This window comes from Diadema setosum, chromosome 13 (assembly GCF_964275005.1).
Source record: "Diadema setosum chromosome 13, eeDiaSeto1, whole genome shotgun sequence".
Lineage (NCBI taxonomy): Eukaryota > Metazoa > Echinodermata > Echinoidea > Diadematoida > Diadematidae > Diadema > Diadema setosum.
The window spans coordinates 2,974,476-3,000,958 of record NC_092697.1 but is presented as its reverse complement, the minus strand read 5'-3'; the positions used below and the strand labels follow the sequence as shown (position 1 = coordinate 3,000,958).

At 38.5% G+C, this 26,483-nt stretch overlaps 1 protein-coding gene across 1 annotated transcript; it reads right to left on the bottom strand.

Moving 5' to 3' along the window:
• Window positions 1–1,688: 1,688 nt before the first annotated feature.
• On the bottom strand, window positions 1,689–23,413 carry LOC140237080 (uncharacterized). The gene is made up of 14 exons (XM_072317020.1): window positions 23,410–23,413; window positions 16,286–16,512; window positions 14,929–15,036; window positions 13,579–13,830; window positions 12,080–12,166; window positions 11,495–11,593; window positions 10,819–10,923; window positions 9,557–9,694; window positions 8,966–9,094; window positions 8,339–8,547; window positions 7,392–7,487; window positions 6,287–6,573; window positions 3,057–3,267; window positions 1,689–1,950 (listed from the first exon to the last, which is right to left on the bottom strand). The coding sequence occupies exons 1-14, from the start codon at window positions 23,411–23,413 to the stop codon at window positions 1,689–1,691; spliced, it is 2,214 nt and encodes a 737-aa protein (XP_072173121.1).
• Between the last annotated feature and the right edge of the window lie 3,070 nt (window positions 23,414–26,483).

The following is a 26,483-nucleotide window of genomic DNA, read 5'->3' as shown; positions in this document are numbered from 1 at the left end:
GCAGAAAGAGAACTTCCAGCATACATCCCATTTCATTTGACTGCATCAGACCTTTTTACTTTTGAAATTAATACTGAACGCATAATTCTATTCGACATTAAAAATGTCTGTCTCATATCGTAGATCTAAAATGCATCTACTTTGGAGTCATTTACATGATACATGGTATGATTTCAGACATAGGCCCTACATATAAGTAACTAATAGTGGTAATGCAGCTCATTTGTGAATTTGCAAAGTCTCAAGGCAGACTCTGGTGAAACTACCAATCACGAGCAAAGAAAAAAAAAAAGAGACAAAATAGATTTAGATTTTGATCAATATGACAAAACTCACCAGGGGAGTATGTACAGTTAGCGAGTACTAGGTGTAGAAAAAGGCAATCAACAGTTGATAAAGCACTTTTTGTATTTAAAATACAGCACACGTCGTTCATGAAAGACTAAATACTCTGACTGTAAGACTATGATAACATATTATTTTCTTGCAGACAATCATGAGTAATAAATACTGTACAATCGAACATGAAAATAACACTGTACAAGTGAAATGACGTCATCTACATGAATATGAAAAAGCAGCTTCTGAATCGAACCCTTGAATAGATCAAGTGTATTGCGTAAAAAAAACGGAGAAGCAAGCAAGACATGTTTAGTGTTAAAAGCTGATTAAAAGCAATTTTTGTTGTCATTCATATTTCCCTTTCTCGAGGTCCTCACTCGATTTCATTTGCTCTGAAAATGAGAGCTAATACTTTTTCTCCACTCAGACTATGTCCAATTAGTCTCCATTTTTGGTATCAGTTAATTTTTAATATGATGCTACATTGCGATGACAGTTACTTGTTTCTAGCCGAGAAAAAAGGAGTAAACGAATTAAAATCAAGTGCACATTACATCAGTTGAAATGTTGCATGTATATCATGCATGCTCAGCCTTGCAGCATATTCTGTCTTTTCTGTTCTATTCTTTCTTTTAGATTAATCGCACTTTAAAGAAAATAGGATATGCATTTCACTCACTCCAAACAAAATTTTCAAGCAATACAATACGCTCTGTCTTCCTGAAAAATGACATGCTTAAAGCGATGGTATAGTTTTGGTTTAGACCTGGCTTCGGGCTTCTAACTTTTTTGGTGAGATAATGAGAAACCTCTTATGAAATATGAAAGATCATGTAATTCCAAGAGGGTTTTCAGCTTTTATTTTTTGATGAAAATTGGTTATGAAATGGCTGAGATATCCAAAACAAAGCGATCCTAATAAAAGATGTGACTCAACTATTATAAGGATCGCTTTGTTTTGCTTTGTTTGTGGACATCTCTGCCATTTCAAAACCGATTTTCATCGACTTGAAAGAGACCAAGGAATACCCAAAGGAATGGCTGCTGCTTAGTTGTGCCTTTCTTGCGAAGACATCTTTGACGTTTTTGTTGCATTATTGCAAGACCAATACAAATAGCGTTCACAGTTATATTGTATGAGAGATCAGACATCAGCGATTGGCCAGCATTTTACATAACTACCAAATTGTCTTATTATTCAGCAAATACGTTTTTGTTTTCCTAATGTAGAGATGACTTCTTTTCATGTAAAGTCAGGAATGCTGACTTGGCGGATTCAAGTTCTCTCGTTTTGATCTGTTTGTATTTTTTTGAGGAGGGGGGGGGGGTGGGACGCATAATGCATGTTATCTAGTGACCACGGAATACGAGTATCTCTTCGCCTCCGAGTAGTTGCTGCTGGACCGCTGGTTGATCGGCATCGACGACCTCGAACTCTGCGACCTGTTCGGCAACCTGCCCTTTTGCACATTGGTCGAAGTCAACGCCGACCGCGAGCCCGAATGGCCCGGTGCCGGAGGTCGAAGTCGCCCGCTGTTTCTCGTGAGGGGTTCGTTGCCGGTCAGCGATTGGTTATTGGATGACGAATTTGGGGAGCCTTGACTTCCTCTGTGGGTGTCAAAAATGAATCAAGGGAGAAGAGAAATATAATCAAGATATATGTATTTTAATTACCGTATTGTTACTCATTTCCGTGAATGTAAAATGGTTCAATGATATTTGCTCCAGTAAAAATTTCTCCAGTGAAATATTTGCACGCTAGACCAGTCATAAATTCTACAGACAAACATAACCATGATAACCCTAACCATAATCCTTATCCTCACATCAAACTAAATCGAAAACCCTATCACAACCCCAACCCTAACCATGAGTCCTCGGAGAAAACACGACCGGAGCAATTGTCGCAGGAGCAAATGTCGTGTCACCATGTATAACTTAATAATACTTAGGCTTTAGGCTTACTCTCAACCGACAATACTTGCATTATTTTATTGCTCGAAAAACATAAGGCAGTGGTCAAGGCATGTGCATTCTTCATAAATCGCAATTTCTTTTCTTTTTTTAACTTTTACCTGGTTGCACCTGTTGGTGCTTTCTTGCTCTAACTGCTTCGTCTGTTTCGTGAACGCGTTTCGCAACACTTCCTATCTTTAAACACAACCTCGTCATGTTCATTCCTGTCGAGCCGGTATGTCAATGACAGCTACTCCGTCTATTCGTCAATCCAAATTCTGTGTTTTGATTTTACGGACTGACTAATGGCGAAAACTGCAACCGAAACGAGGAGTAAAATGTTTACACTGAAGCCAATTTCTCCCTCTACCGAGTGTAGTTCTTCTTGCCCGCCCCGCCAATCTTTGCGTTCAAATGACGCGTACTATTTACATAGCTGTCACCGCAAACGATGCGCGTAGCGTCGCTGCGGCTCCGTCTGATTTGTCCGTCTCAACTATTTTTGACATCGTCGAGCGCAGTCTAAACATGCATGGGGTATAAGGTCTGTTCCAAGTTCAACGCGCTGTCAGAATGTTTACGTTGGCTATGTGCCACCGAGAATATGATTACTATAGCGTTGACAAAAAATGAAGGGAAAAAAGGAATCGAAAGCAAAGACAAATACACATTTCTCGCATTTTATTTCAGCCTGCGAGAATGGTCCAAGCAGCTGTATCGCATTGATGCCGGCTGGTTGCCATGGTGACGATACTCACCTTGTCATGATGTTCCTCTCCGCTCTCCTCTTGCTCTTCAGCAGTTGCTTCCAGCGGATGTTGAAGGACTCTTGATGGTCTACGGACGGCTGCCGGCGAGGGATGACGTTCCCTTTACCCCCGGTCCGGGGCGATGACTTTGGTGGGGGACCAAGGCCTTCATAAATGTACCGTGAATTCAGCGCTATTGCATCGGTATCTGCCACTCCCCCTGTAAAATATTTACATGGGTATATCATATATATAATTATACATAATTATATATATATATATATACATATATATATATATATATATATATATATATACTTATTTATTTAGATCTAAGTATACAATGCTTAATTTTTTGAACTACTTAACTTGATACTTGAAATTCATTATATTTATATTTAAGTCAATTATACCTGAATATAGTAGTATCATACAAACACGAAAATAGATAGATCGGTGTAGGCAATTACCCCCTGGTCAATTACCCCGACGCTTCCCCTTGCTGTAATCCGAATCCTAATCCTAAACCTAATCCTAACCCTAACCAGGGAGGTCACCTCCCTGCCCTAACCCAAACTCTAACCCTAAACCTAACCCTAACCCTAATCTTTACTCTAACCTTAACACTAACCAGTATTTAGCTGGGGGTAATTGTCGGGGGGGGGGGGGGGGAGGTAATTGTCCTGATACGAGATAGATTTATAAATATACATAGTAAGAAAGAAAGATAGATGGGCAGATCGATAGATAGATTGAAATTGGATAGTTAGGAAAGACATAGATGGATAGATCGACAGATAAAGTTAGGCAGGGGGGTAATTGAGCAGAAATATACACTCTTCATTGATAAATCGGAACAGAAATGAGAATAAGTGCAGCCCCTTGTGCGGCACGTACACACACGTCTTAGATGAATTGTCAAAATCGATTGTGTTTTCATTCACATAACCTTCTGATAGTGAAAAAGCACACAGACGTGATTCTATCAGAGGGGAAAAAACACAACAATCTCATACGGGTTTTTTTTTAATTTTTTTTATTTTTTTTATAGTATGCTAATGTGATATTTCGGACGTCGTAAGATGCTGCAATATTTCATTCTTTCCTCGTCCTTGTCGACCGGGATGATTTTCCCATTATCATATTATCGAGGGAGAGGGGTGTTATTCAGTGTCATGACAAATGGCACATTTTGCTCGGGGGCTTTTTTGAAATTTATTTTTATTTCTTTTAGGGGTAGCTCTCTCACGCGGATTAGGAGTGCAAAATTTTCGCCGGTAAGCCGTCACTAAAGGGCGCAAAAAAGCGTATCATCATCACCAGCACAAGTGGGAGGAGGCAGGGGGTAATATTGAGAGCTCGAAACATAATCTCGCTCCCTCTCCCTCTTTCTGACTGTATGCCTGTCTGTCTATCTGTCTGTCGGTTTATCTATCAATCAATCTATCTGTCTATCTACCAACCTACCTTTCTATCTATCAATTTATCGATCAATCTATCTATCCATCAATCTATCTATCAAGCTTTCTCTCAATTTATCTCTCTATCTAGCTATCTATCACTCGATCAATTTATAAATCACTCTATCTATTTGTCTATCTATCAATCTATCTATCTACCCACCGATAGTTATAACTATCTATCAATCTATTAATCTATCTAGCTATCTATCGATCAATCTGTCAATCTATCAATCTATCTTTCCAGCTATCAATCAATCTATATGTTTATTAGTCAATCATTCAATCAATCCATCTATCAATCTTTCTATCGATCGATCGATCTATTTATCAATCTATCAATTTATATATCTACCTATCTATCTATCTATCTATCTATCTACCTATCTATCTATCTATCTATCTACCTATCTATCTATCTATCTATCTATCTATCTATCTACCTATCTATCTATCTATCTATTTATCTATCTATCTATCTATCTATCTATCTATCTATCTATCTATCTACCTATCTATCTATCTATCTATCTATCTATCTATCTATCTATCTACCTATCTATCTATCTATCTATCTATCTATCTATCTATCTATCTATCTATCTATCTATGTGTTTATCACTTTCTCTCGCCATTCTCTATCTGTCTCTCTCTGTCTGTCTTCCAACCTAGCTGACTAAATGATATCTTGCTCTAAATGTTGAATGAGCCCCACTTACCTAACTTTTTTAATCTTATTTAAACTCTCTCTTTCTTTTCTTTTTTCTTTTCCTTTCATGTGGATTCAACCAGGAAATATGAAGAGCTCATTCGTTGGGCAACTTCTGCAGAAACTGCGATACTACATTTCTCTTGGGGCCGTTTACTTTCCATTTCTCAAACATACATTTTAAGAGGGAAAGAGGAAAATAAAAGAAAGAAAGAAAAATAGGGAGGGGAGGAGGATCGAGAGGCGGAGCAGAGAGGGGGTAAAAGGGGGGGGGGGGAGAGGAGGGAGAGGGAGTGATGGAAATAACTCTTAATGTGAAATGTTTAGTGAGAACGAAAATTTGGTAGCATGTTGTTTGAACTCTAGACGAAAATAGCAGCTCATTGGGAAGTGTTTATTCTGTGTGACTTGTATGTGATGAGAATGTCATGACAGGTTTGACCGTTTGCTTACTCGGCAATCTTCAAACTGCTCCCCATTTCTAAAAATGACATCTAGGCGATATTTGGGTATTTTCCGTATCAATTTCCCATGATTGCAGGTATGGTTAATAATACGGTATGACGCAATCGGTACCCTCTTGATGTTCTTTAATTTGTGATGATTATATTTGTCGTCTTCAATGTTCCTACTTGGCAAGTTTGAAAGATCATTTTGTGGATCAACCCCCCCCCCCGAAATTCCTTCGAGCATTGTGCTTTTTTGAATTAAAGTTATAATAGACAACACATCATACATAAAGAAAACGAAATACCCACCCTGAAGGCAAATTCAGTCTATTATCTGTGAAAGTTTGAGATTATAAACTTTGACTTCTTTTTTCGCTTCATTTTTGTACCGTAGCATAGACAAAGAAATATTCGTGCTTACTAGTATATAGATGTTAAGATTTTCAGACATAATATTCATTCACCTCTTTCAGAATGATAAGCGATTTCACTGTCATACAAAACGTACGAGCGTTAGGTTCTAAATTTCTTAATGCATGAAGAAATTCTGATTTTGATATTGACGTAATATCTCTGATATTTTTGTTTGTGTGTGTCTTTGTATATTTTCATTTTACTCACCTAAATCTAAGTCTTCAATTGTCTCTTCCTCCTTGGCTGTCTCCTCCACGCCATAACGATCTTTTGGAGACAGGGATTCCCTCTCATCATCCTCCACTTTCTCCTCTTCGACCTCGGGCTCTCCGAGATCCAGTTCAAAGAGCAAAGGCCGGGAGATGTTGTCGATCACCGCGCCTTTCTGTAAGAGCAGCTCGCAGCACTGCCGGTGACTATTCTGGGCCGACAGGTAGAGGGCGGTATGACCGGATGAGTCTGGAGAGTTGATTAAGTTCGTCTGTTCGGAGTTCCTACATCATTCAACACAAAGCGACGAGTAATGTTGATATCATTATCTCTGAGTTCAGTTCATTCGTTACTTTAGATTTCTTATATCATTATGTTTTAATAGGAATGGCAAGCAGTATGAGCGCCATCATTGTTAAAGGGGATGGCTAGTAACTGATCAGTGGGAATCAGTGGGAATGCTGGGGGATGATTGTTCCAATCCTTGTGGGATCTATTGTTGTGTGAAAATCATTTGCTTCAGAATGGTCTCATATTCAAGTACTAAGTAATGTGCAGAGCCGTTAACGATCGGCCCGTCACTGTACAGGCATGCTAAACATTAAACTGCACATTACTTGAATATGAGACCATTCTGAAGCAAACAATTTTCACACAACAAGAGATATAAAAATAAAAATAATGTACTCTTAAATGAATCCCACAAGGATCGGAACAATCATCCCCCAGCATTCCCATTGATTCCCATTGATCATTTACTAGCCATCCCCTTTAACCTTGAAAGATTATGCTCTTGTTTAGTTAGTTTACAAGAAAAGCTATCAAACTGCTTTTCAGGTGAACAACGACAAGGACGACGGCAACAAACTTTACTTGCCAAGCTGGGTTTCATTCATAGACTGCTCCTTTGATGACTGCAGCATACATTTTTAGCAACCAAGGAGAGAATGTTTATCAAAATTTTATAGTGGAGCAGGAAGAAGATGGTGGTCTGAAAAGCGAACCTACTAGTGTATCAATGCCAAAACGGTTTGATATTTGAGAAATGTTATAAGGGGAGGTTTTTTTCAGTCATGTTTCTTGTCATTCTTTGAAAGCTTACCCCTGATCTTTGCTGTTTTCAGAAGAGCTCTCGCTTTCCACCAAGGCGTTGACTATATCGAGTTGACCTTGTTCACTTGCATAGTGCAGTGCCGACCTGGAAAAAAAAAGAAGAAAAACTTTGATAACGTTGGTGAAGAAACGAAGAGATTTATTGCAAAACGAGCTAACTCTATTTTTGTTAAAGTGAGATATTTGTAATTTAAGTTGATAAAAAGCAAGGAAAATTATTAGAAAGTATTGGATATTTTTAATCATAACTTCTAAAATATTCCTCGTTATGTTACAAGTGAAATTTTACTGGAAAGGTTCAATTTTGCTCTATCTGATGATAGACTTACTTTGAAAATGGCGCTTAGCTCATTTTGCAATAAAACTCTTAAAATGTATTCAAAAATCTACTTTGTCAAAAAGAAATGTTAGATGTATTGCTAACGTCATAATAATGATATAAACAAGAATCCGAAGGTGGGGAATTTCGAAGATTAATTAGGCAAAATGGAACATGTATTCCTATCGCATAGCGCTCCAGCGTCCCATGTTGCACTTCGATTGGAGTGTAAAAAAAAAAGAAGAAGAAGAAGAAAAGACTGGAATCAAACTAGGGCAATTTGTCAATCACTTGCAATGAAAAGAAAAGATCTTGACGGAAGAATTTCATGAATTTGAATAATCAAACTTCCGTTTGACAATTTCAAATGAAACTGACGAACGTATAACTTTGAACTCCTCATGAACAGAAGGAAGGCAATGTGTCTGCAAGTTGTCACTTTACACATACATATTTCCAGGTGATTACGACTTTGTGAATCTAGGTTCTAAAACTAGATAAGTATGTATCAAAGCAAGTCGCAATAACCCCGTTTCTTATCAAGGAGTATACATAACCGTTGACAAATCGGGTTTGATTACCAATCGAGAATCAAGTAGCACAGAGATCTACGTTACCTCCCCCTGTCGTCTTTGATATTTACGCTGCCGCTGTTGCGTCCGACGATAAGCTTCGCGATGCCGGCGTGTTTGTTGTTGACGGCGAGGAAGAGCGGCGACTGTTTCCTCTTCTCGTCCTGCAGGTCGGGGTTGGCTTTGTGGTCGAGCAGGAGAGCGCAGACGGACTCGTCCCCACGCTTTGCCGCGTGATGTAACGCCGTCCACCCCTGAGAAGACCAGCGGGAAAAAAAAAAGATTCAACAAAGATTCATCAATTGAAATTGTTCAGAAAGTCTGTCTCCTCAAGTCCCCTTTCTTCTAATTTACGACTATTTCTTTTTTTCAGTTTCTATCTATTATAACGTTGCTAGGGCCAAATTTCTTCAAATGCTTTCAAAAGAAAAGATGAAAATATAATAAGTGAATGCATACATATAAAAGATAGACATAATCATTGCAAACAAGCCTTCTTCACAACAGCGATGTTTTTGTTTTTTTTTATCAACGTCGACACTTGCAGTTAGTAATGTGTCTTTATATACTTTATCTAAGAGTTCTCTGTGATTGGATGAGGTAAAAATGATCGAAGCTCGTTTTCTGTCACACAATGAAATAAAATGAAATGACCAAAAGTGGTCAACTCACGTTTGTGTCTGTGATGTCGATATTTTTACACCTCGGGATCATGAGAGCCAACATGTCCTTCTTGCCGCAGGCAGCGGCGTAGATGAGGGCAGTCAACCCCCTCGACTCACCTGCCTCTAGCTCACAACCCTGAGGAAAAAAAATAGTCATGAGATATTACTTATTGGTTCCTCTATCTTGGTGATAAATAGCTCTACCTCTATTTGTCTGTCTCTCCGTCAGTTTGTCAGTGTTTGCTAGCCTCTGTCTATTCATCTGTCCACATGTCTGTCTGTCTGTCTGTATGTATTTGCCTGCTTGTGTGTATATTATTGTCTATGCTTGCCTAATCTCTGTCCGAATGTCTGCGAATAAAATATTGATAAGGCTGTATTACAACATAGGCCCTAATATGTTGAAGAAAGTATTTAAGTTGAAGAAAGATTGATAAGCGAAAGTATATATCGGTAATGTTTGACTCTGTCATTTTCACCTTCAATGCTAAGTTACAAATACTGAATACAATGCACCATCTCGTTGATCAATGATCAATAATAGTCACACTTTAATTGCTGCTTGAAGATAGAATCATAACTTACAGCCGCTCCTTACCTGGTTGATTAGCAGCTCAGCGATATCGGGTCGATTGCTTTGTATCGCGTAATGTATCGGTCGAACACCGAATCGATCCGGTTCGTCGATCACCTTGGAGCAGTCTTTCTGCTTGACGAGGCTCTCCACTACTGATTCCTGCCGTCATTGGGAGATAATGAATTATAGCCAGCTAAAAGGGTATTTCAATCAACATCATAGGACTGAGCATTTTTCTCTCTCGTAACTCGGGCTATCAATAATGACTGTGCCCGCTGCATGGCAGCGGCGCTTGCTCTCACAGGCAATGCACTTTATACTGATTTCCTATTTATAGTCACAATAAAAGTAATCGGCTATGCGATTATTACAATGGGCTTGAACTGCTGAACTGCGGAAAGTAGGCACCCTTTATCTAATTGGTTGCCGAGTAAAAACTAAATCCAACTCCGCTCAGCTGAGATATTGTCTCTGTTCTACATTGACTCACTTGGTTGTAGTTATTGATATCTTCCTTGAAGATGTTTGTTTTTATTTGACTTGTAATAGCAATCCTCGAGCAGGCTATACGAAAGAAAACCTATCACAAAATAATTCGTCGTATTTTTCCCGAGAAGGGTCATGTTATGCAATATCCAGAGGTGACTCTCAAACAAATATGTTTACGATCGAATCTACATCTGTATGTTATGCCTCTCTGTCTGTTTAGCAATGTCTAGTGGGAAAAATATTGGGTCGTGTTTAGAATGGATTGTGCGAGCAATTTCATAGCAGAACTCTTAACTACAAAATCGCCAAGTGACATCGAAAACTTCTCGAAATGTGTAATGAATACTAATTACATGAAACTGAAGGAGTCATGAGTAATGCCTTCGTAATCCGGATCCTTCCCTGTTTTTTTTTTCCTTTGACAGGACTAAAAATGCATTTGGGTATTGCGTATAGTAGCCCCCAGTTTCGTGCATGCGCTAAATTGTTTTGTTGTGTAAGGTTTGTTTTCCGTTGTAATTGACTGTGATTTTTCTAGTTGAATAAAGCGATTACTTTATTCAAATTACAGAAAAAAAATGGCGAACAATGGTAGCAGCTACTCAGACTTTATTAAACAATAAACTATGTCATGTGTGACACAAACCGTTGTTGAGTGGCCGTTCAGGCTTATCTGTATGTGTGTACCACCTATATGCATGAATGCGTACGCATTTAATGAGGCAGGCATTATTTATCTACTGAATGCTTTACTGAGACCTTGACGGTGGCGAGTAACCATGACAACAACGTACCATGCCCTGAATGACGGACCAGTGCAGAGCGGAGCGCTTCAGGTTATCCGTAGCTGTGACGTCAGCTCCCTTCTCAAGCAGATAGTCCACGAGTGCCTTGTTGCCCTAGACAAGAGACGCATGCACACATCATATTGGAATTATTACAAACAGAAGATGAAGCAGATGCATATTATCTTGATGCAAAAACACTGACTTCTGCGAAATGTCAACGAATGATCACTACTCCAGCCAGATTTATAAAATACATCTTTCTGTAAACAAGTGTTTCTTCCAATATTTCTTACGACATGTGATTAAAAAACAAACAAACGTGATCGTCTTTAAACAGTTGCACGTAACTCTATCCTCTTTTCGCTGTCCGTCGTGCACACTGAATCGGCGGTTGCTACTCCGTAGGATGTAACCCAAAAATAATGTAGGATAACCAAGTGATAACTTGGCTTCAAGTGGATTAACATTATGCACTTCAAACACTCATAGACCTAGTTTATTCTTCACTTCATGGGGTGAAGATAACTATTATACCCCAGCATCCACATACTCCCACGCATTCTAAGTTTATATACTCACATTTTGTTGAACAGATCTTAATGTCGATTGATGTGGACTCTGGGTATAATGCACTATACACTCTATGAGTTGTATACACGAGATGTGGGAACAGGCAGCTTACCTCTCCAGCGGCCTGGTGGAGTACCGTCTGTTGACAGTTGTCGATAGCTTGGAGAAGTTCGGGGTTCTTCTCGATCAGAAGTTCGGCACATTTTGTGACCTGGATGGGAGTAGCATATGTTTACTGTTTCATTGACGACAGTTATGTCCCCGAGTAATGAAGGCATTCATTGTGATCTCTGAATTTATGATTCCTTTGATTACTTTTTTTTTGTCTTGTAGAAACAGTGATACCGACTGAATTTATGTATTTAACCAAAATTACTGAGTAATTTGCTCTGTAGCATGGAAACTAATCTAGACGTTTGTTAAATGCCCAGTGCGAAATGTCGAACTTTCTTGGATTGCTCTCTTTCAACCTTTCTCTTTTTCTCATCCGCGTTATATAGATAATTTTAGTGAAAATATTATGGATATGCATGTATGCTTAGTTCGTATTCAAGCCAGATTTTCAACATCTTCGACACGATAGATCCAATTCATACAAAAATTGAATGCAAGCAGGATCAAGCTAATAGCACTTTTAAAATTATCATCCGGAGAATGACGGAACGGTGGACCCAGATCGTTGGCAATCGGCACTCACCCTGATTCTCTCAGTGCGATGGAGGGCTGTCTTCCCGTCTTCATCCGTCAGAGTCGTGTCCGCGTCTTTACTCAGTAAGAACGACACCTGTTGAGTGGGTAATTTGGTAATCCATTATGTAATTGACCCATTAGCTTAGAGTTATTATATTTCTCAACTGAGTTACTGCGTGGTGTGTAATATCTGCAAGCAATAAACCAGTGAAAAGTTTGAAATAATGGATGAAACTTGTCATATTGGAAATTTCTTTCAGTTCCGAAATGTTCTGCATACTGTTCTGTGCAACGAATGTGACAATAAACTCCATCACGGAAATAGGTCAATAACAGCCTTTACTGTAATGAGGTACACATTCGCCTAAATTCTGTGCCATTGAAACCGGAGGCATTTCTTCTCCCAAAGCCCAATATGAAGTAGAATTTACTTGTGCTTGCGTTAAGCGTGTCTCCTTTGAATTATAGACTAATTTATAACAATAGCGAAAGTGATTAATAAAAGACTTCGGTTGCCACTAGTCTCTATATAAAAAACACGAAGGCTTATACAAACCTAATGGTAGTCCCTGTATCAAAGGCATGGTATTGCTTACATCTCATTATGGCCAAAACACGTTGTCTGCTTGACACGAAAGTGAGGGCAAATCGATACATATTTCATTCTGCTCGAATAACTCCGCCGTAACTATTCGATTAGCAGATAAAAGAACCACAATCAAACAGGTAGCGCGTGTATATACGATTGAGATGACATAATCAACATAAATCTTTACATCGGACAGGGCCTATGGGCAGTCTATTATGATATTTTTATCTCCTCGCTCTTCGTTGTAGCGTTTTCTCCTTCGGATAATAATTCGGTTGGTTAATTCTCGGGAATGAGCGTATACCTACATCATCAATTATTAACATTCTTTGGTCGATGATCAACAAACTTTGCCATTTTTTGTTATCTTTTCCATCATTCATCATCAGTGTCCCCATATTACGTCAAATGCCTTTTGACAAACTGAGAAAAGCTGACGAGGAGCATGCCCACTTATTTCGGTGGGATACTCCGAGTACTTACTGATTTCATACAATAAACACGAAGAGGTTGAAATTGCAACAGAATGGTGGTGGTGATGATGATGATGATAATGCAGATAACAGTGTCGACCAAAAAGGTGGCATGAAAGTACAAAAAAAAAAAAACAGAATATCTTCTGATATGCTTTTGACTTCAATACAGGGACTTCTGCACGAGGAGGATGAAGGGACCATACACAGGGTCTATAATTGCAGAGACTTTACAGGGACTGCACTGGGATTACAAAGATACTTCCAAGCAGGAACTATACAAGGAGTTCCTGTCAGTGGCTGTTTGTGTTTTGCTGATTTGTTTATTCGTTGGTTTGCCTGTTACTTATTTTCAGTCTTTCGTTATTCCGTTCTTCCGTTCTTTCATTCGTTCGTTCGTACTATTCTTTTCTTTCTTTCCCCTTTATTTACATGTCAGGTTACCTTTTCTTTAGCTCCCGTTTCGGCAGCTATCATAAGGGGCGTGGTCTTTCCTTTCCCTCGTTGGTTGATGTCTGCACCTTTCTGTAGCAGGAGGTTGAGTGTGGTGATGTCACCATTTGCCGCAGCGCACAGGAGCAGAGGTTGGTCGTTGGCGTCTTTCTGATTCACGTCGGCCCCGTCCTCCAGTAATTTATGCAGGATTTTGTTGTTGGCTAGACCGCCCTGACACGCCTCAAAGATGTCTTCATCAATCTTCATGGGATCAGATTTATGACAGTTCTAAACTTACAATAGCCGTGTCAATTCAATATTACTTCTGTCGATGTGTGTAGGTGTACTGAACATTACAAGGATTTAAGTTTCTGACATAGCATGATGCATTGTACACTCCAATATCTTAAAACGGTTTCTTTTCCTATCCCTTGAATCGCAGAGAAATTTTATTCTGCTCATCAGTTCAAACATTACGTGGCCCAAGTGGCTTCATCAAACCCCAGTTCTGGCACATCCTTGTTATTCATATTTTCAAAGATGGTTTCAATGTGTGTAGATTGCATGATTAAAATAACAGGCATATTACAGAACTGAAAGAAAGTATGCCGTTTGTGCGGAGCGGGACAAAAATCAAATAATAAATGTCGATCAATTAAGTGTCAGACGGTCATCTTGGTTGGCATGCATTGGGCGTCTAACACACATTGGTCAGACTGCAGGATAGCAAGTCCAAAATACCTATTTACGCCTGAAATCTACTAAGCACATCATATATTTCATGAGCTTGTAGGCATAGTTTATCACACTTCATTTCATTTCAAGACAACAAGCATGACAAGGGAATGCTAAAGTTTTCACAAAAGAGGAAACTATGGCACAATCTCATGAATTTCTGAAAGCTTTTCACCACACGAAAGATGTGTCTCAGTCGATGGGATTATTACTTTTTGCGTTTTATTTGTTTGCGACATCTTTTTAGACGAGACTTTTTTTTTTTTTTTTTTTTTTTTTTTTTTTTACAGAAGTACAGTAAGTCGTGCAGTCTTCTTGCAGTCTTCTTGCACTGTTCTCGGAGTTGTCTTGGAATTGAACGGTTCAGGTTCTCCTGTAACCTTTAATCATGTAGGTAAGTCACTGAAGACCACCGGCGTCCAATGAGTAACTTTTAGTAACTTTTCGAAATTCAGAAATATTTTTGCTGATGGAATAACCACTATCCTTGTAACATGCACTTCCTGTACCATTCTGAGTGCGTCCCCAAATCATACCTCAAACAATCCTGCAATATGTGGGAAATTATATGATACTCTCAAATGCATCCTATGAGGGATGATAAACTAGCCGTAGAATTCTTACCTCCTCTTCGACCACTTCACTGCTGTGCTGGCCCGACTTCTCCCCGTCCTCCCCCTTGCCGTCCTCGCTGTCATCAAGCTGAACTAGCATCAGGTTTGGAGTTGTCTCCTGCGAAGGCGTAGAAAGAAAACAAGAAGTCGTTGATGTTGTAATAACTATTTCAGTGAATATATCGACGATCGAATAACACCAGCAAATTATGGAGTTTTGACAAGAATACTGGTTGATTAAACATATAATGAATATATCGATAAAGCATGCCATATAATATTACGATCATGACGATGTGTTTGCGCTGTGGTCTCTTGCAAGAGTTAGTCTGGGATACTGAGAAATTCGCGTTGTAAGCGCACATATCCGCATGTCACTAGATAAAATGTGTTCAACAACATTGCAGCTGCTGATTTCACGCATATTGAGCAGCGAACTCGCTGTCTCAGTGACGACATAATGTGAATATATCAATCTGTCGATCATGAATATTTTAGATTCTTTCATGATTAATGAGGCACTTAGGTTAACGACATTCCTCTCATAATATGCCGGTAGTTAGTTTCATTCATAAATAATTAGGCTTGAAGGTCAATGAGCACAAAATATACCATGAAAGGCTTCTACGATATTTCGGCACTCATCGACAATACCATCATTGGCTATTCATAATCAATTTCCAACCATAGCTGCATATGGTATAGTTTGTCCCAACTACGGTGCCCATGGATCATTGATCTTTACAGCTCAGTTACTGAGTGATTGGATATCTATTTCTAGTATACTTTGAATTCTGTACGAGCAATGTCGTCATTTGAGTTACTGTTGACTGTAATCCCGATAAGCGAACTACTATAGTAGTTGAAACATTAATCAGCAAGTACGTTCTGACGTTATCTCTGATATTTGCGTGGTTGTGAGTCTGTGAGTAGGATGGTATACAATGTGTCAAATGCAATAATGAATAAGTCCGTTCACATGATTGCAGTGGTCTGCACATGACCAGTCCTCCGAACCAGACTTTTCAGAACATGGAGTGATGTTTTGATTTAGAAGAGTAGATGAAAAGAAATGGAAATCTGCATGTAAGTGCTAAATGAATACCTTTTGTTAATTTGGTTGAAAGAATATCCGCATTCCCCTGTGTACATTCCGTTACATGTACCTAGTTGATAGGTTTATATTGTACAAAGTAACAGTTTTCATGAAGACCTCGTATCCATTCATATTACCTCTGTTACAAGTCAATTTTGAAAGAAGACCTGCAATGACCTTTATCTGCACATGCTAAGATTGTAACTGTTGACGCGTTTGTACTCTTGACATATGTTTTCCCCTTCTTGTTCCATGCTGTCGATTAACTCACCCTTCCGTTTCTTTTTGCGTGACATTCGGAGGAACAGAAAACAGTCCTTTCCTTCTGGTAGATGCTGTAGAATTTAGCTGGCTTGCCGCATTCGCTGCACTCGTTGCTTGACTTCGTATTTTCGGCTGCTTTCGATCCATCTTCGTCACCCGTCGGCTGCCCATCATCGCCCGCTTTCGGAGATGATTCGGGCGCCACTCCCTTGTTCTCGTTTTCTGGCTCCGCAGCTGGGGAGGAAATTACAGGTGACAATTAAACAGATAGTCGCTTATAAGAACCTATCAAAGCTACGTTTTATCCCTCTCTACCCCTTTATCCCTGCTGGGGAAGAGCGCAGTGCCTCACAATGTGTTCACATAGTCGACTGTGTGAAAAAGCTTGACGTTAAAGGGATCGTATAGTTTTGGTTGAGACCTAATTTCAGGTTTCTTACGGGTTTTTTTTTTTGTGTGAGATAATGAGAAACCTCTTATGAAATATGAAAGAGCATGTAATTCTATGACCTGTATGAGGAATTCAACATTTATTTGATGAAAATTGGTTTTGAAATGGCTGAGATATCCAAAAAAGAGTGATTTTAATAAAGTGTGGGACCCACACTTTATTACGATTGCTTTGTTTAACTTTGTTTTTGGATGTTTTAGTCATTCCAAACCCGATTTTCATCAAATAAACTTTGAATTCCTCTTAAAATGGTATGCTTTGTACTATATCATAAGTGTTTTCTTGGTATCTCGCAAAAAGTTAAAAGCCCAACTCTCATCTCCACCAATACTGTACCATCCCTTTAACAGTGTAAACAAGACTTCGCACTGCTGGTTTGATTTTGTTTTTGTTTCTGCTTTTGTTTGTGTTTGTGTTTTTGTTCTTGTTCTTGTTTTTACGGAGAGTTCACACAGGAATGTTCCGTTTCACATTGTGTTCACAATGTGTTCAGTATACTGTGGGACACTGTGCTCTTTCCAGTATGAATGGTACTGATTAAAGGCATAATTCATCATTTGCAGATGAAACAAAAATCCAGCATTAGTACTTCAAAATAATTTTAAAATGTGAGTTAGGGATAGAAACAATCAATGTAAAATATGAACCAGTATAATCGTTGTTAAATATTGTTGAATATACAAAATGTAAACAACAGTTATAATAATAATGTCCCGGACTAAACCGTCTACAGCTATGGTTTAATAAGAAAATTAGTGATGTCTCCTTACAATTTAGGCTTTATTGCAAAAATGTTATATGGTAGGTTGTTTTGTGACACAACTGACCTACACATAATGCATCAAAAGTGACATCTTGAACATTTTTTAAATCACTGCTCCCAAAGGTAAACATGACCTTGAAAGTCAAAATGACGTCGCTGTCAATAATAATCAATGGTATCGTACACGGCAAGGAATATGGTTGTTGAATCTAAGGAGAAAAAATGATAATGTGGTCACTCTGAATTTAGAAAAGAAAAGTCATGACGAGCTGTTTTTGTAATGACACTCACCCAAATCAACTACTGTATACTGGTAATTAGGTGTTAGATTGGCACGTTTGTTTGTTTTTGTCTACAACGTATTTCAATGTACTGTATCTGTTTATAACAGCCCCATTTAGTCCATTTTGTTAACGGAAGCCTTATACTTACTTGATGAAATCAGAAATATATCTGCATTTGTATCATCATTGTTCGATATAATAAAAATGAAAAAAAAAACTTCTTTTATAAGACCCTACTTTCTTGTCATTTTTTAGACTGCTGCCAACATCTCCCAGGTCTGTTTGTGTGGATTTACTGATTCCCCCTTTTGTTTTTATCCGCCTACAATCGAAAAGTTGTTTCAAAAAAGCAATCATAGCAAGCTGGAATCCAATCTCGCTCGTGACCTCAACGAGGACTCTTAATCAGCTCTGTGATTACGTAATGCTGTCTGCTCGGACGCTGCGTGCAGAAACCATGGCAACGGATAGACCTGTTATGAGTTCACGACGCCAGAAAGAGCTCTGTAGCATAGAATCATGTGTTCGGCCGAACAAAGTAACACTACTAACCACCATTGTTACGCTTTTTAATGCACCCCCTTCTTCATAAATGCAGAAAAAAGCGTACTACAAGTCTTTATTTTGGTCCATATCCAAAATGAGGGATAATGGTGAAGATGCTAAAAGGTCATCACCTATTTTAATTTATGATTTGCACGTATGAAGTTGCGATTGCCACGGCTGTTTGGTGTAAACATGACTTGTAAAACATTATAGAATTGCCTGTTTTTAGATCCGAGTTTAATGAAATAAACGCTTCCAATTATTCTTATGCATTTTTGCCATATTCAGGAAAAACAACTTGAACAAGGGATACCTTTGGATTGCTGCTAAGAGCTTTCCATCGTCTAATTTATAGAATGTCGCTGTCACTGTCGTTGCAAAAAAAAAAAAAAAAAAATGATGCAGTATACAGTTCTGGAATTAATCCGATGTTTGCCCCCAAGGCGAAATGCAGGGACGAACTAACATCCAATCTTGTAGCTGCATGATACGTGTACATGCGGTGCAAATTGCGTACAATATCTTCTCTTTTTTTTTTTTTTTTAACTTGGAGGTGAGCTTATATTACAAATCCGGCATACAATCATTTCTGCATGTGTACGAACACGAAAGCCTGTCCCCTTTTCTGCGGCAAACGACAGCAGTGACGTAACAAGATTCCTTTCAGATGAATGGTTTGATAGCGTCCCTTTGCGTTGTTTCCTGTATAAAGTGAGTGGTCGGTTCCGCTCGAGTGCAACTATGCGGCAGTTTTCGGCTAGTAGTATGGTCCGTTGCTATAGAAACCCAGTGAGACGCGTGTTCATGCAGCGCCAGCGGGGCATGAAGAGCAGTCATTCGATTATTGTTTATTATTGGTGTTTGTCCTTTCCGTCCTTCAAACTAATCATGATTTTTTCATGGTCAGAGCAATTGGACAAAAAGCAGTTATGTTCCTTGCATGGTCGATATGTTCACGATAGTTTTCTACTTGCATCTGTAGCATATTCATAAGCGGATGTGACAGCTATTCCATTTTTTCCCTGTTTGGTATCACAGCGTGTGATAGGTTTTTATGTTTTTATGTTTGTTTGTTTGTTTGTTTGTTTGTTTGTTAGGGAGGTTAAGGGGTCTTACACGTTCCACGACAGGGAAATTTCAAGGTTTCCAGAGTGTTTTTGTTTTTTTACTGTTGAAAATGCACATACATGTATATTGTATCTTTGGATTGCTAGCAGAATTATTAAATCATCATAACTTTATCTGGTTTGCATAAAGGGTTTCTTCCCCTGTAACTGAATGCTGAAGACTAGGTTTGTAAGGTCTCCATTACAATATCAAGCAAGTTTCAAATTCATGTGCACTCAATGAATTTCATGGCAAAACCTATGACATATCAAAATGATCAAAAATTATACAGCTCTCACCCCACAAAAATTCAATAAACACTAAGAGAAACAAAGGAAGCATACACCCCAAATTCAATAATCTATCTATCTATCTATCTATTTATAGCTGTCTATATATCTACATCCACCCATATGAGCAATATCAATCTATATCTATTTATTAATATATCAATATTATATATAAATATGTATGTATATACATATATATATATATATATATATATACATATATATATATATATATATACATACATAATTCATCTTCTATCTCTCTGTCCACCTGATTGTCTTTATAGTACTATCTGTCTATCATTCACCTTTTTTTCATACTAGTTCTAATATGGCGTTGTAGGTAGATTCAACCACCAACCTTCTATTGAATTGAGACTGACGAAAGCACTGAAGAGAAAGGAGAATAATAATATGTCTAGAAGTGGGTCGTTATTCGGTCATCCTATACATTTCAAAAAAAGAGGGTCAATCTTTCCAGGCAGACCTCTCCTCTGCGCTCCCAAACAAAAACTCTAGTTAGATGCCCCAGATGTAATAATGGGGTAAACTATTTTCAGCAGTGTTTTGTCCACAATTATCCGTTTTTTTTTTTTTTTCTGGGCTGCATTACCTATAGTAACATGCAATAACACCATTCAGAGAGGGAGTGAATATCCCCCCCCCCCTATGTTTAATTGATTTGTGAACAAATAAAATGCAAAAATTGAACGGATGTGAAATATTATCTTCAAGTTCAGACACGTTTCATTCATATCGATCTATCCAGGCATGTACATTGTACACTTAAACTTCTGCCGTCTTGGAATTTGAGAAATAGGAAAAAAGGATTGGATCACCGTGATCAACATGAGAGTAAAAAATAAAAAAATAAAAACCGATAGTGCGGCAGGAGGTCTACTCTAGCTGTGATTGAAACACAATTCTGCATAGTATATGTGGTGTGTATTATTTCTTCCCAATTAGATCACGTGCTACATTAATGAAAAGCCAAACAGGGTTTAATATGTCATGTAATGCCGATGTGTGTCATCTGTATTGGACGGTGGAAAACTTGTGAAGCGATAACATCATTATATACTTCATCTAGTTAAGATATCAAAGTAATGATTAGTGATGTGCGATTGTGACCTTTTTTTCTTTTCTTTTTTTCGTGAAAACATGGCAATCCTTCAAGTCTCTTCTCTTTCCTTGTTAATTCTGGTTGTCCTGAGACCATTTATTATTCTTTAGGCTAGATTTTACTCTTCATATGCAGTAAAAGTCAATTTGAAGGACTAAAATTGCGCACTTCTCTTTCAACATGGATTTAGAACTCGAGTACGGTCCATAGCGGACATCCTTGGACAAAATGTTTTACGTACGTTTAAAAAGGAGTCGTGGATTGAAAATAATATGCATCTGCCGCTTATGATTATGATGTGTCATGACAAGTAGAATATTGCTCTTTCTTCTGCTAAGAGCTCATTCACGTGTTGCCAAACTCTCATATAGTTAATAAAAGTGTGTGATTGCCAATATAAAATCACTTGCATAGATTCCATCTTGGCACTTCTCGTTTGAAGAAGCAGTTACGTAATCTCCTTTGCTATCGGGATGTGACGACATAGCAGAGGATCAATACATTTGTTCTTTTTTATATAGCGGACCGTAATCATAATGGCTTACTCAATACATGAACTATTTGCGGTTCTGAAGGCGTTTCGGTCGCAATCGATAACTCTGTTTCATTACTTCTGCCGATATCAAAAGTACACGAGCTGTGTACCAGAGTAAGCATACTGTGTATATCGAATGTCTGTATGCGCTGTTTATGGGTCATGTACGAGCTGCGCTCACTTTCATTATTGGACATTACAAGACGTTTGTGATGTGGTGGATTGCAGCCGAATGATTAAAGAGAAAATATGAGTACAGTAGTGTATCTTTCTGAACACCAAGGAATTGGTGAGTTTCGACAATTTACAAATAATGTCATATCATAGTAAAAGACCGTACCAGCAGTCAAATTGGACTTACCATGAATGAGATGATAGCAACAAAAATATGATGACAATGAGCGATGATTCAGAAGATATGAATATATGTATAACAACCATTACTTTAATCAATTCATTTTTAGCTCTTTTTCCATCTTTCGTCACTTGTCCACGTTTACTGTTGAATTTCCCTGTCATTGCCTTTGGACAAAACTATCTTGATTGTATAGCAAGAGTTTAAGAATAATGCACTTACTTCTTGGCAAAATTGATTTTATTTCAAATTGACACTTGAGCTCACAAATAAGAGACAACTAGCATTAACAAGGAGGCTATCCCTATACTTGTTAATTTCATTCTATTGTGCATATTGAATCATCCCATGACTGTAAATATTGACTATCATACGATAATCGCGTGCAATGTGGCCAACAAAGAAAGGTTAAAGAAAGGTTAAACCAAAAAAAAAAAAAAAACAACACAACAACAAACAAACAAACAAACAAACAACTCATAAAAAAGGAAGAATGAAATAAAATATAAGATCGGCACTACAAAATGGTTTGTCCTCGATGAAGTAACTCCACGACTACAAGCATCCAAACTCTGAATACAATTATTACACTGTCATATAATTTGTATATGTATTCCGCATGACATGTTTTCTATATGCAGTTTCTGGTCGGATTGAAATGTATTATGATTCGTCGCTGCTTTGGAATTTTCATCACTCCCCACGATCTTTCAGAATATTTCCGATATGATTATATTTTTCCGTCTATGTGAATTAGACAGAGCGAGAGAAAAATAATAATTTGTTCTCATCCGTGCATACGAAGGTCAAATCTACGCACTCAGGTGCGTTTTGCATAATGAATTAAAGGTCCTGTTTGGTATATGGTCATGCACATGCAAGATACTACTGTATATGTCACAGCGTTTGATCGTAGATCTGTGGACATGACTTGACTGTTTTCTTTTTCCTATAATAATTATTGTCGTCCAACGTTTGGTGCAATGAGCATGCTATATATTGTTGAGGGTTGGGGTTGGTTGCGAGGAACAGAAATAAATGGAAGTTTAAAGTTTCTACAACACTAGTGAAAGACTCTAATTCTGACGCATCGATATCTTGACAACCTGATTGGTCTGACCTCTCTCTGATATTATAGGTGGGAATTTGGCACTTGAAATAACATATCGACAACGTGCGACTGAATTTTCAATATCATACTCCTGCATACATGTGTTCCTATTTTGCTAAAACGTCAACATTATCACTTATCGTTCATTCTATAACCATCAAAATGTATAATTCGTCCTTTCCTTGATGCAGTTTATCATAATACATCAGCATTTCCGATGATTACTTCATTGGGGAAAGAAGAAAACCTATGTATAGGCCTAACTTAAAGATGAGGGAGGTAGCACTGCGGATTATGATATTACATGTACGTGTATTTGTGCAAAGTTCATGAACTGCGAACTGAAACAAAACTAATCTAGACAAATGAATAAAATATACTATACGAAATGAATCTATAGTTGAAACAGTGTCGTGTTTTTTAACACGGTATGCCAGTTTCCTGTCCCAGCCACCTGCGGGAAGCTCTCAGCACAGCCGAAAAATATGTTAATACTCCATGAACTTCAAATTTTGATCCCGACTCGTTTCTTCCCTCTAAATTTAGATACATACAAAGCAACTCACCCATTTCATCTCCCACCTCGCCCCTGTTTCAGAGGCAGGTGTTCCAGCTATTTCCTGCCGCCGACAGTATACAGCGCGTTGGGATAATCCGTGTTGTAGAGTCAGTTACTATGCGAACGAGACGCCATGTACCCGCCTAGGGCAATACGCGGTGTCCCGCATGCAGACGACACACCTGAAGGCAAACGATCTCCCACCGATACACCGTCGTATTTGTTGTGTGGACGTCGAGGTGTCGTACCCTGATTACATCTTGCGTGTGATCAACTAATTAGCGAGATATCCCCAGCGATATAAAACAAGGAAACACGATAAAGGGCCCGTCACGATTGTGACGTAGGCACGAGACAGCCCAAAGTTACGGACTGGTACGTGGTCTCCTCTCTCTGTTTATTCTTCTCGCAACTCAATGCGTGCATTTCGCACACTCTGGCGATAAATCCTGTTTTCCACGCTATTCCTGTTTTTTGTGTTACGTAAACCACAGCGCCAATAAAAAGTGTTCTAACCCAAAAAGAAAAGATGAATAGGGAAAAACTAGGATAGGATGCAATACTGTGTGCTGTCAAGCGAAGTTAATCCCCTTTTGAGAACTCCGTAAGGGCACCCTTAACCACGTCGTAAGAGGCATGCTATCATATCTGCCCTTTCTATGGCGTGTCGACTCCTCCTCCTCCATGTTTGCGTTGGCTACTCCAAATCCAATTTGGAATTCATGACTCAAGTTGATGTTTGCAACGGTCTTCCGAGTTACTATACGGACTCTGATCCCACAACGGACAGATCCCAGCGGACAAACCGTAGTTGTTTTAGTCATTGTTATTTTTTTGAGCGATATTATTATGACATCAGTTGCCATGACGGCAATTTGTTGCTTCCCGAGGCGTATCGCCACACGCGCGCCATATTGTATATATTATATCTTCTTTTTTTTTCTTTGTCACCGCAGGAATTGAGCAATGATTACGCATGAGAGATTGATATGTTTTAATACTGATTTACACGACAAAGGTTATAATTAATTGCCATTTCAAACACCAGTCGTTTGAAGATATAATTTATACAGTAGGTAAGCTATTCATACAACATAATATGATACGTATTATACACATGTGATGCACACACATACTATATGAATAAATGCAAGGAGACTAGACAGCTAGATACAATCATCATAGTTTGATCAGGAATCGGATGGGAGCAGGATATTTTGAGATGAGAGATTTTCAACGGAACATGACGGTGTTCATCAGATTGTCGTACAATTATTTACAAACCTTGTATGAAATGATTCCATCCTCACTGAAGGAAGTAGATTTGATGGCTTTAGGAGTTTACTGGAAAAGAGGAAGTATTCAATCGTGGCTTGCAATTCAATACTTGACAATCTATTTATTGCTTGACGTAGTCCACCCGACACCCTGAGGTAAACTTTGCCTTTACATGGAATAATGCCACTATTCACATTTTGAGCACAAGAATAATAATATCTCACAAATTTAGTAAAATAAAACGTGCTGTCAAAAGTGATGCCAACGTTTGTCTTCGATTGAATATTTCTCTCCCCCTCCCCCTCTCTCTTTCTCTATACACACGCACACAATACTTAACCATAAATGATTATACTGTCTTGTGATTTGATCATCAAAAAAAAATAAAAATAAAATGCAAACTGAACTTTACTGTGACCCGTAAGTGCCGCGAGTAAGCAGTTTAAAGGTAGGGGATACCTTTTACAGAACTCCCAAAATGCAGCAAAACATTAAATATGAACCTCAGGGGACTTGTTTAGGCCACTGCTTAGTAATTTGGAAGTCAACAGTTATCTACAATTTGAATAATGCACAAAACTCAACCACTCAGTAGTTCAGTGTGTCAGCCACACTTAAGCCTTTTTGTTGCAGTCTTCTGTAGTTTTATCTATAAACACAAATCTAAAAGTATAAGAGCTGATGTAATAACATATAGAGTGTGTGGCAAGAATGTATATAGAAATGTTTGTAAGTTTTGATGAACTTTATTCACAAAATATACATGAGGGACACACATGCAGTGCATGGGTCTGCAAAGGTAGCCAAGTAATGTACTGGAATTTACGGTGAGCCCCGAAACGAATTCAATTCAAAATTTAACGGTCAATAAAAATGTACTAAATGTTACCTTCCACTTTCAATACTTTATGGGAGTTTCTAAAATGATACTCTCTTCAACACTGTACCACTGTATTTATACAACTCTTCATTTAAGGCATGCAAATGGGATTCCCTACCTTTAAGATACAAGACGTGCACATGCAGACCATTTTAACAAGACAGACTCATGTTCTCATACCCCAAAAGATTAGAGCGTGGTGAGATATTATAAATTAATATCTTCAGCTTTACGTTAACGCTCGCTTACTATGAGGTTATAGAGAAGAGGGTAGACATTTCATGTCAAAGCTTTAAATTCTTGTGGTTCTTGTTAACAGGTGACTTCCGGCCACCTCTGGAGATATCATGACCTAACTCCCTTGATTTTTAGGTTTCGGCTTCCATCTTTCCACAAAAGTTTATTACGAACATTAGTGCATGCGCTCGAGTTTGTATGGTTTCAACCAGGGAGGTGGGAAACCCACCTCCCTGTTTCAATAGTCTGTTAAGCCAACCACTACTCTCAGTATAGCCTTGAATAGTAAGGACTCTCTTTCACCAGAGTAGGGCCTACACGATAATCAGGAGACTCTACATTTATCCGGATTGCAGGTAATCTTTTCAAACACTTCAGGCTTCAGAAGCTGTAACTGATCTATTTCCTCCTTCTCCCCGTCCTCCTCCTCCCCCTCCTCCCCCTCTTCTTCCTCCTCCTCCTCCGCATCCTCTTCTATCCTCCTCCTATATTCTGTCTTTGTCTTCTATTGTTTTTTCATCTATTTTATCCTCCTCCTCCTCCTCCCCCTCATCCTTCTCCTCCTCCTTCTCCTCCTCCTATTCCTCCTTCCCCTCTTCCTCTTCCTCCTCCTTCTCCTCTTCTATCCTCCTATTCTATTCTGGCTTTGTCTTCTATTGTTTTTTCATCTATTTTCTCTTCCTCCC

Bases quoted from the DNA above. Each gene is read 5' to 3' on its own strand.
- LOC140237080 (XM_072317020.1), bottom strand. The intron at 12,167-13,578 runs GTAACCTGACAT...CCCACTCAACAG, and splicing joins AAACGGGAGCTAAAGAAAAG to GTGTCGTTCTTACTGAGTAA. The intron at 1,951-3,056 runs GTGAGTATCGTC...TGACACCCACAG, and splicing joins GAGAGGAACATCATGACAAG to AGGAAGTCAAGGCTCCCCAA.